Source organism: Hyperoodon ampullatus (assembly GCF_949752795.1).
Source record: "Hyperoodon ampullatus genome assembly, chromosome: 5".
NCBI classification, from domain to species: domain Eukaryota; kingdom Metazoa; phylum Chordata; class Mammalia; order Artiodactyla; family Ziphiidae; genus Hyperoodon; species Hyperoodon ampullatus.
In genome coordinates, this window is record NC_136918.1 from 86,258,079 (window position 1) to 86,270,085 (window position 12,007).

General features: G+C 46.1%; 1 protein-coding gene across 1 annotated transcript in view; it reads left to right on the forward strand.

Moving 5' to 3' along the window:
* Positions 1-12,007, forward strand: part of DRD3 (dopamine receptor D3) — a gene marked incomplete at its 3' end in the record, with an annotated part of 43,365 nt that overhangs the window by 17,725 nt on the left and 13,633 nt on the right. The window contains 1 exon segment of the mRNA XM_079704877.1: positions 756-868. Within this exon segment, the coding sequence (XP_079561003.1) occupies positions 756-868 (113 nt within the window).

Sequence of the window (12,007 nt, forward strand, 5' to 3'; positions counted from 1 at the left end):
GGAACACACGTGTAAATGCGTGAGGTCAGAACCATCCTCAGTGATTCCGTGAATAGTAAAGAGGATCTGGGCCCCTTTCCAATGCCCTGGACACACCTTCCCCCGACCTCTTGGTGAGTGGGACCATGGTGACGAAGGCAGGCACACCGGCACAGATTTATTTTACATAGGCTTTTATAGATGTTGTTAAAGCTTCAAAACCGGAAGCCAGATAGATTTTCATTTTGGAGGTAAGTTTTATGAAAAATGTGTTCTCAGTTTATTTCCTGGTATATGGTGAGCTCTCCACTGGGCGGAGGGCTTCAGAGAGGCAGTTTTGGCACGGTGCACACATCTGGCAGTCACCCAAGTTCTTTTACTCCCAGCTGTGCATCTATGGGCGTATCACTTAACTACGATGAGCTTTAGTTGCCTCCTGAGTTTGAACCAGATCAGCAATTCACAGACCTTGGTGTGATGGGAGACAGGGGTTTATTTATTTAAAAACGAAGATTCATGGACCCCAGATCCAGAGACTGTGACTCAGGAGGTCTAAGGAAGGGTTCTAAGGAAGGGTTCAGAAATCTACATCTTTAATGAGCACCCCACGACCACACTTTGAGAAATGCTGGACTAATTGATTTGGAAGATCCCTTCCAGCACTAACATTCTATGGATTTGTCCTTTCAGGGCAGCCTAGGGAAGGCGGTAGAGTCGAGTGGGTTGCTGTCTCTTCGCTGTGGGGAAACACTAACATCCTTGTCTCTGATACCCAGGTGACAGGTGGAGTCTGGAATTTCAGCCGAGTTTGCTGTGATGTTTTCGTCACTCTGGATGTCATGATGTGTACAGCCAGCATCCTGAACCTCTGTGCCATCAGCATCGACAGGTAAGGCTGGGCTTCCCTTCCAGACTGAGGAGAGAGGTGGCCTAGGTCAGGTGGTGAGGGAAACCACCTAGGGAAGCTGCTCTTGCTATATTCAAGGTACAGGCTTTGCATCTGAGGGCACTGGGGTCACTGCCATGTACAACTTAACTCTGGGACATTTTCTTTTCTCTCTCTTTCTTTTAAGCGATGGTTTGTAGGTGAGAGGAAACTCCTGTGACAGGAGAGAAATAACTATCCTATAAGCTTTCCTTTCCCCCAGAGGATTCTGGTTTTGCTTTTCCACCACCCTTGGGACTTTTGTGATTCCTAATTTTTTGTGGGGAGAAAAGGTGAGGGAGACAAAGAGGTGAGATGAGCTGACACAGTTAGGAGACACTGTTCCTGTTGTTATTGTGTTTTGGTAAAGGGAGGGAGATAGAGGGAGCAGGGACAAAAGACAGAGAGGGGAGAGAAAAGCTTGCGAGCTTGGGAGTACCTGTGAGGAGGGAGAGAGGAGTGGAGAATGGTTAATTTTAGAAAATGTGGCTGCGCCCTATTTATTTATTTCCTTCATAGAGTTTAAGAAGAACAATGTTTTTTAGAATTGCCTTTTGGTGGCTGGAGTGTATTTCTGTGATTTTGACTAGAGCCTTTGTGTGTTCCACCAGAGTAACATCATTCTCTATCCCTAAGAGTGTACCGCCTTGGCTCTGGGGACCTCTGTTCCTCTCTTCCCCTCTCTTTCAGTTTCCTCTCCTCTCTCCCTTTCCCCTCCCTGAGTCTTAGATCTGCCATGGCTCCCAAGGACATCTGCAGGCCCACTGAGCGCCCTGGGGAAAGGAAGTCGCTTTCGAGCTTATGGCCCCTGTTGCCAGTCAAGACCCTCCAATCTTCCCTTCTCCGAGTCCCCGTCCACCTCTTCTTTTCCTACAGTCTCTCCCAGGAATATTATCCATCCACTCCATAGCTCCAACAGGTGACCCCAAATAAAATCTGCCATCTATTGCGAATTTAGCACATCGCGCTAAGGCACGACAAAGCCTTAACTCACTTCCTCTTCACAACAACTCTCAGGTACTCTTACTATCTTCATTTCCAGCTTCTCAGACTAATTAAGGAACTTGCACAGTCACACAGCTGAGAAGAAGCAGTGCCAGGATTTGAATTCATGTCTATCTGACTCCAAGTTAACAATCTTAGACCTTGTGCTAAGGCTCCTCAAATCTCCAGCCTCACCCCTAATTTCTCCCCTGATATCCAGACCACATTACTTCCTGGATATACCACTGGCTCCTACAAGGCAAAATGTTAAAAACCAAACCATCAAAGCATCACAGCACCAAACCATCTTGACTTGATGATCTCTTACTGACAACATCTTTCTTCTGAAAACTTGGATTTTGTTCGAATCCTTTCTCTTCCTCATCTCCCACATCTAAGCAATCAATGCTTACAGACTCTCTTTCTGAAATGCTTTCTAAATGTGACCCATCTTTCCCTTCTTACCTCACCTGCTTATTGGGGACTCCTATGACCTCCCACCTAGACTTCTGCCACAGCCTCCTAATTGGCCCTTCAACCGCTCTCAGAATTATTCCCCCAGAAGTAAAGCCCGAATGTCTATTGCCCTACTCAAAACCCCTCAGTGTCTCTCTGGCCTGTGGAATAAAAACTGAAGTTACCTTCACAGCCTAAGATTCAAAGTTTTCCACAATATGGCCTCACGTTACTTTTTCAATCTCATCTCTTTCTGGGTTGCCCTCTAGCCCTCTCATGCTCCAAGGCCGATCACACTGGCCCCCTTTTCCGTGAAGCCCTTCCAAATGTCTACAGCTTAATTCAGTCACCCCTGTACTCTCACAGTGCTTCCTCTGTAACCATGTTGTGGCATCTCCAGGCTCCCTTTGCAGGAGTCCTAATACACGTCCTCTTCACGTGCCCAAGTGTGACATTCATGTGACCCACTGTTGTGCCCTCTGTATCAACAGCCCTAAACTTCCTTGCATGTGTGTAACCAAAGAATGGGCATGAAAACCCTATCCTCTAGTGATACTGCAAACCCAACCAGTCAACTCGGTGGGCTTTGACTTTTATCATTTGCTTGGCTATCACTTGACTTTTATTACTTAATTGGCTAGCCTGAGAAGGAAAATTAAAGAACGTGTCCATAATGCTGAAACTTATACCATTAAAGAATGTGTTAAAAATAAAGGGATACAGTTGCATAACTGTAAATATACCCCAAAAATCCACATTGATATTTATACTTAGATGAATTGTGTGGTATGCAAATTATATCTTGATAAAGCTGTTAAAAAGTGAAGGGATAGTTAGTGACTTTATAATATTTTTAGCTCTCTGAGAACAGAATTCCTCCAATAACATCTAAGTCATTTGTGTGATTTCCTGACATTTAGTACATGTTTTAGTACATGTTTTCAGAAATATATCATTTACAGAAGTAACAGACTGCATCTGGTTTGCTATATCATCACCTCCACCATCCCAAACTATTATATCATCCTAGTTCCTCATTACCTGTGAATCTCCCTGCTGTGCCTATTACAGAGCTTTGAACAAGGAATATTAAACCAGGGAATTTCCCTGGCGGTCCAGTGGTTAGGGCTCCACGCTTTCACTGACGAGGGCACAGGTTCAGTCCCTGGTAAGGGAACTAAGATTCCGCAAGCCACCTGGCGCGGCCAAAAGAAAAAGGGAATATTAACTGAATCCTGAATCCAGTGGTCCCTGCCTGAGGGTAGCCAATGCTTATACCACAAATATGCACCTTCAGAAAGGACAAGAGAGAGGAGGATCAGATCAGCCTTGGAGGAGGGAGGGAAGAACTGTATAAAGAGGCCTTCTAGAAGAGGCTCTGGGACAGCCCCCTCCCAGCCTTCCAGTTCCGACCCTACCCTCTACCATCTTGGAAAGTGTGCCTATACACTCCACCCACACACATTCTCACACATGCGGCTGGCAGGTGAGGCTGTGCAGGCTGTGCACTGGAGTGTGGGAACTGAATTCAGACAAGGGCTTCATTGCCAAGCCTTGAGTAAACCAAGAGATGGTGCCCTTTACCAGCCAGGAGAGGGTATCTTTTTGTAACTTGCACAAAAGCACCATTTTGCTGGCAGCGGTCATGCTTAACACATGCTTCTACTTGCACCACCTAGTAGATACAACCAACAAGAACAAACCTTGAACTGGCTTCTGTCCCATACGGGGAGAACTCCCAGAATGCATAGCATTCACCTACCTGCAACCTGAGGAACAAGTCCTGCCTTAGACCGCGAAGGACAAGGATGCACCCCTCTTGGCCTGTAGGTCTATATGAACCAGTCCTCACCAAACTTCAAAATGGAGCCTCCTTTCTCTTCTAGGACTGAAAATAGGCCTTGGAAAAGCCGTCTCCATTATCCTTCACAGCAGTTTGCAGTACACAGCATTAAATTCTGTTCATGGGATGCCAAATGGTTGGTCAATTCATTAAAAATGCAGTCATTCATGCAGACCTTTGGTCTTCACACAATGCTAGTCACCCATCTGACAAACTTGACCAAATGGATTCAGCATTTTTTGGTCATGAAGCCCTGATCTGTAATAACAGGGTGGTAAGAGATAGGAAAGAAAAGGAAATGATAAAAGGGTTTTTGAAAGCAAGTAATGCCATTGTCATTAGATTCGTAGGCATGGCTATGGATGTTGGGATTAATGCCGCCTTTTCTTTTATAAAAAGCAGAGTGGGTGAGCACAACCCCCTAACCCGCCCTTGGCTCCTTGCCTCCCAGTAGGCCAGCCCCCTCCCGCCACATCCTGGGTCAGAACTAACTCAGGGAGAGGGCTGAGAAAGTGTCAAAGGGGCAGGACAAGATCCGAGCAAGCGGTGAGAATTCGAGTCCTCCGCAAGGAGCCCAGGGATAATGCAACCAAATTCATTCACCAGGGAGTTCTTTAAGTGGCTCTCAAACGGCACCCATCACATAGGCAAGCCTCCGCGTCTCTGCAGCGAGCACAATAGGTACCAGATGAGTCACAGGCACCTTGGATTTTTAGTTTGCATCTAAATAAGCACTTTATATTTGCAAAGGGCTTTCCAGTCATTTGCAAAAAGCTTTCTCCTTCAACCATTCCGTGAGGGGAGTCCACAGAACTAAAGATTTATTGAGCCCCCTGTCTGACCAAATAAAAGGTGGTGAAAAGCAGCCCTCACAGAGCTCGGGGGCTCATTAAACCCAGGCGGGGAGTTAGACTCAGGTCCTCCCACCCAGCCCAGCCTCCTTCCTCCCCCACTGCCGCTTCCCTGGGACGCACCTTCCTCAGTTCACACACACACACACACACACACACACACACACACACACACACACCCCTCCCACTTGGGGACAGGGCCCCAAGCAGAGGTCGAATTCTGGGAGGATCCTGAAACCTTCAGCAGAGTGACAAGCCCACGAACCCCCGTCAGAGAATTGGGAGTCTTAAGGGGCGTTAGAGTTTAACTCATTTGTGCAGAAATGAGTTAAACTAAATGCCCCCACGGGGACCCGTAGCCTCTTAGGTCTGAAACTAGAACCTGAGTCTCCCAACTCCCACACCACCGGTCTGTCTGGCCCCTTCATTGGTGGAGGCGGGGATGAGACACCGAGGGAGGGGCCTCTGGCCAGGCCGGCACCCAGTTCTCTAGGTGCTATCTCCTGGGACTAAAGCAGTCACATTTCCTTTGTCTTCAGTGCCCTGGCTACCTCTGTGCTAATCCTAACTTGAGTGAATCTAAAGGCAACAGCGGTAGAAATAGCTACCATTTCTTTAGCACGTACTGCGTGCCGGGCACCAAGAGCTTGTCATTATCGCTAACGCTCACGACATCCCAGCAAGGTAGGTGTATTACCCGCACTCTACAGGTAAGGATTCTTAAGACTAGACTGTGTGGGCAACCTTGCCCTGATCACACAGCTGGTAGGTGCAGAAGAGGGGATTCAGCCAGCCTCTTTCTACTCCAGCTCACTGCCTTTCTCAGAGGCGTAGCCTACTCTGGGCCCCTAGCTCTGGGTCACACTGCCTAGCTGGAAATCCTGGCTTTTTCACTTAATAGCAAGGTGAACTTGAGCAAGTCAGTTAACCTCTCTGGGCCTCAGTTCCCTTACCTGTTTAGGGGAGATCAGAGCAAAAGTGTTGTTATGCAGAGTAAATGAGTTAATGTTTGTAAAGACTTCGAACAGTTGCCTGGCCCCTAGAAAGTGCTGTATACTTGTTTGTTTGAGGAATAAATAAATTTAATGTTCCCTGATAATCAGGAATAAGGGGCAGACACCCCTAAATTCACTGATATGAACAATCACAGATCCCTTGGGCTAGCACAATAATAATGACAATAATAATAATACTATTTTTTGAATGCTTAAGATGGACCGGGCATTGTGCTAAAAAACTTCCCAGAGATCATCTCATTCAATATGCATAACAGCTCTATCAGGCGGACTCGTTATCCCCCTTGTGCGATGAGGAAACTGGGTCTCAAAGAAGCCACATCTGTGGGCTTCCCTGGTGGCGCAGTGGTTGAGAGTCCGCCTGCCAATGCAGGGAACGCAGGTTCGTGCCCCGGTCCGGGAGGATTCCACATGCCATGGCCCAGTGAGCCATGGCCGCTGGGCCTCCGCGTCCAGAGCCTGTGCTCTGCAACGGGAGAGGCCGCAACAGTGAGAGGCCCGCGTACCGCAAAAAAAAAAAAAAAAAAAAAGAAGTCACATCTGTGGTCCAGGTCACAAGGTTCAGCGGCAGGCCAAGCGGGATTCAGACGCTAATCAGTCTGTTTCCAACGTCCATTGACTTACCCACTGAGCGGAAAAGACCCCAAAAAGCTAGGAGCTCAAAGGGAGGCGGCTGGCCAGGCAGTGATCGGGCAGCACGCGCAGCGCGCGCTCGCGCTCTGACCGAAGACCCGGAAGAGCCGGGTGAGCGCATCGAGTCCACGCCCAGCCCTGCCCTGGCCTGCGGTCGGTCATCTGCGATCGATTCGGGAGGAGATCAGAGGCTGAGCAGTCTGCTTGAGTTGGAATTCAGGGTCCCTGCAGGGCTGCAGTAACCAGGGGGGCTGAGCTTTCCCTCCCCGCCTCCCCACTGGGGGCCTGGAGAGCCCCCAGGTGAGCCGTGAACTTCTCACCCCGCCGCGCTGGCTGGGTTCTTGCTGCATTCTGGTGCCCTCCGATGGCCAATGACGGAACAGCCTCTGTGTTTCAGCCCCGATGGCAAGCTTCCTGGTGTTTTTCACCCTAGAAACAAATTTGGCGGGGCGCGGGGGTGGGGTCTCATTTATTCTAAAAGTTTAATCATGTTTTAAAACTAAGAAGAAAAAATATATAAATGTAACAGTGGTAAACGTTGTCTCATCTCTCACTTCTTACCCAAGTTAACAAGAGTTTTGACACAGAAATTTTCCCTAATGCAGACTTTCTCCAACTTGTCTAATCTTATAAGATGCACTTGCTTGTTAAAAATACAAACTTCTGGAGTGGAACAAGTATTCAAGGGTGTGGCCTTGGAATATGTGTTTTAACAGGACCCCCAGGAAATTAATACAATCGAGCTGATTGATGGGGAAGCTCAGTTCTGGGTAGCCGCGATGCTCTCAAAGTACAAACCACCTTTCAGTGCCACGTTTCCTGAGGAAGCCCTTGTCCCCCGTAAGGCCTCAGAGACTTGCAGTGCCCTTGGCAGGGAGCAGGGCACCCAGGAGAGACCTGGCCTCGGAGACTGCTACCACCAGCTGTGGGAACTTGATTTCATCATGTAACCTCTCTATGGCCTTGATTCCTCCTTTATAAAATGGAGCCAGTACTCCCTACACTTACTGACTCATTGAATTAATGGGAGTCTCCAAGAAGTTGCTGAATATTAAAGCGGATCTAGGAAAGTGTGCAGCATTCAGTGGTGGACTTGGAGTCAGCTTGTAATGGCTAGTGGGAACTGATTGGCAAAATTTTAGTTTTTTGAGCCGGTTATTAAACCATTGGTGTAACTTGAAGTGGACAATGGTGGGAGTATTTGTCCCACAGAAATTGACAAATGGTATAAATTAGGGCTTTTTTTCACCTGCAGAGCCAGTTGTTAGGCATTTAGCAGCACACTACCAAATGATGGAATGGTCGGGTTCTTTTACATCCAAGGTCATTATGTAAATGAAGGCCAACAGGTCTGGACAGGAAGAAGTTTGCCATACCTTTCCTTCCTGACCCTCATCAGCTATTTGGCCAGGATAGCTGCGGGGCTTCAGGCTCAGCCTCTCCTCCACGGTGCCTCAGGGATCACTGCTAAGGGCCAAACCCTGGTTGACATATTTGACGTGAAGCCCCAGCTCACTGCCCCAGCAGAGTCGGAAGTCCTAAGAGAGTGAGAGGTCTGGAGGAGTGCCAGGTGCTACTTGCCAAGTTAGGGATTCAAGGGAGGATCTATAGTGTATGTGCATCAGGAGAAGGGAACTGGGTTGTCATGGGCCTTCCTTGAGGTTGGTGGTGGGATGGTAATTTGACCTTATCAAATAAGGACTCTATTTCTCCCTCTTGACAAAGAAGCCACCTCTGTCACATGTCAGGGTGCCAAGGCCAAGTTCTGCAGAGTCTGCCTCCATCTCAGCCCTCAGAGCTGACTCGCAGGCTGCTCTTTGGGGATACAAATGTTAACACATGAACTCTAAGGCCAGATGCATATGAGGCAGTTGAGTCAGGTGGCTGGTACATATAGGAGGAGCATCGGGGAGCACTACCCCACCCCTTCCAGCCCAGGGTCTGTCCTTCCCTTCCTCAGCCCCAAGCCTTGAGGTGCACAAGAGGAGCTAAGGGGGTTCCTGCTCTGCATCTGGCCTCCAGGTTCCCTGGACACTGATGAGACAATGAAAAATTGAGCATATGTACTATTTACAATTGCCAAGACATGGAAGCAACCTAGATGTCCATCAACAGATGAATGAATAAAGAAGATGTGGTATATATACACAATGGAATAATGCTTAGTCATAAAAAAAGAATGAAATAATGCCATTTGCAGCAACATGGATGGACCTAGAGATTATCATACTAAGTGAAGTTAGAGAGAGACAAACATCATATATCACTTATATGTGGAATCTAAAAAAAATGATACAGATGAACTTACTTACAAAACAGAAACAGAAGTTAGACAGAGAGAGAGAAACATCATATATCACTTATATGTGGAATCTAAAAAAATGATACAGATGAACTTACTTACAAAACAGAAACAGACTCACAGACATAGAAAAATACTTATGCTTACCAAAGGGGAAAGGTGGACGGGACAGATAAATTAGGAATTTGGGAATAACATATACACACTACTATATATAAAATAGATAAAGCAAGGACCTACTGTATAGCACAGGAACTATACTCAATATTTTGTAATAACCTATATGGGAAAAAAATCTGAAAAAGAATGTATATATAACTGATTCACTTTGCTGTATACCTGAAACTAACACATTGTAAATCAACTATACTTCAATAATAAATAAATAAATAAATAAATAAATAAAAATTGAGCATATGTAGACCCAGCTATATATATTAGATCCCTTGAGCTGGGCTAGGATTAGAATTGTCCTCTTATGAGGAAGGAGGCCTTCAGAGTCCATGAGGCAATCAGTCAACAGCTTCTTACTACTTGCTTTGTACAAGGACCTACATGGAATACCAAGGCTATAAGATGATTTGAGCCATTAAGTAACTTAAATCCCATGGGGTTTATCTCTCTCCAGCCACGAGGCAAGTTCAATAATGCATGCAGAAGGGCAACGTGATTGATTGGCATAGGAGTGCTATGCATTCAGAGTTAGAGGACTCTGTAAGATAGAAGGACTGGGAAGGTTACTGGAGAGCTGATCTGGGATTAAAGGAGAGAAAACATGAGCCACCCAGGGAAGCAAAAGGGATAATGGATTGAACAAAGACTTTTGAAGATAACCCGTCACTAGGCCAGTATGGCTGCAGTTATATGTAAGTGTCAGGGTCCAACGGGAAGTCAGGTTGGCTGGGCAAGTTGGGGTCATGTTGAGGAAGGCTAAGTATTGACGTCGTATTTGTTTTCTGTTGCTGTGTAACAAATTATCACAAATGTAGTGACTTTATATCCATTTTTAATCTCACAGGTCAAAAAGTCTGTGCACCATGTAGGTAGGTTCTCTGCTAAGGGTCTCACAAAGCTGAAAATGAGGTGTAGGCTGACTTGTGTTTTCGTCTTCCAAACTTATTCAGGTAGTCAGTAGAATTCAGTTCCTTGCAGTTATAAGATTGAGGTTCCCACTTTCTTGGTGGTTGTCAACCAGGGGCTGTTCTCAGCTCACATAGGCCCTTTGCTGTTGCTTGCCAAATGATCTTTTCCCAAACATGGCACTTTGCCCCTTGCAGGCCAGGAGGATAATTTCTCATGCTTTGAATCTCTCTGAATTAAAGAAGGGCTCAGTCCCTTTCAAGGGCTCACCCAATTAGGTCAGGCTCACCCAAGATAATCTCCTTTTTGATTTACTCAGTCTGTTGATTTGTAATCTAATCACAGGATTTCTACTAGTTCTACAGTACATAAATCTTGGGGGCCATCTTAGAATTATGCCTATTTCAGACAGTTTTCATCTGAGTGGGGGGCATCATGGGGTGGGGTGGACATGATGAAATCTATTTGGGGACTTAGCAATAGGAGACCAGCCAGGAGGCTGTGGCCATCACAGAGAAAAAGGGGTAGAAAAGAAATGCATGGATAATGGGGAAGATACCATAATGGGTAAATTTACAGGATCTGCTGTCCTTCTGCCTAAAATGTTCTTCTCCTACCTTCCCTCATGTCTGGCTCCCTCTCACCCCACTCATTTTCCTACCCACTTATGTCGTTTGCCCCTTCTTTACATCCTCCACTATCCTTAAACACATCACCCAGCTTACTTCCTTCGTGATACTCATTTTATATTAGCATTTTTTTATCTATCTACTCCACTCAACTCCCAGCTCAGTAAGGACAGAGACAATGTCCCACTTGCACATCTCTGTATTTCCAGAATAAGACCTGGTATATAGTAAGAACTCAATAAATATTGAATGAATGAAAGGCTAAGTGAATGGGTGAGCAAATGATATGGAAGGGCCAAAGAAGAGTCAAAAATCCTGAGTGTTGGGTGTGGATGTCTGGAAGAAAGGCAGGAAGTGGAAGCAGATTAAGAGATGTAGGGAAATAGAAGATCTATTTCAGATAATTTGAGTTTGGGACAACCATGGAGCAATCGTGCAGGTAAGTCCAATAAGCAGCTGTAAATGTATGTGTGGATATACCACAGAAAAGACAACAGTATCCAACAAGAATAAGAAACTGTGCTTTGACCATGTAAAAGCGTGTGCTGTAGAGTGAATGTTTGTGCCCCCCCCAAAATTCATATGTTAAAATCCTAACTGCCGATGTGATGGTATAGGAGGTGGGAACTTTGGGTGGTGATTAGGGCTCCACCCTCATGAATGGGATTAGTGCCCTTATAAAAGAGACTCCAGAGAGCTCCCCTCAACCCTCCCACCGTGTGAGAACACAGCAAGAAGACTGCCATCTACAAACCAAGAAGTGGGTTTTCACCAGGCCCAAAATCTGCCAGCACATTGATGCTGGACTTCCCAGCCTCCTGAACTGTGAAATATAAATATTTAGTGTTTAAGTCACCCAGTGTATGGTATTTTTGATATAGCAGCCCAAGCATACTAAGACAGCATGAAAACTTGATTTTAAAATAAGCCTTCATTGGATATTACTCATCTCTATTTACAAAATCTCTGCTACTTGGAATAGTTGTCACTACGAGGGTTAGAATTAACGTTAGGATACAGGCAGGGCTAAGCATCCTCTTTGGGTACAGTTCCATCATTATCTGAAAAACTGTGGGAGAATGTAAAGGCACACAAACCAGCATCTAGAGTCTTCAAGGTTAAGGGTGGGTGAATATAAGGCTGGGATATGCTGGGCTGTCAACCAGCACTGGTAAGAAGCTCTCGGGCAACCCAGTGTTGTTATGCTATGCTTTTTATTCTTTCTCCCTTTCTCTGCTCACCTCCCTCAATGAGTACTTCATCTATCTTGTCTCAGCCTTTCTGCTATGTTCACTCAAATACCCCTTTC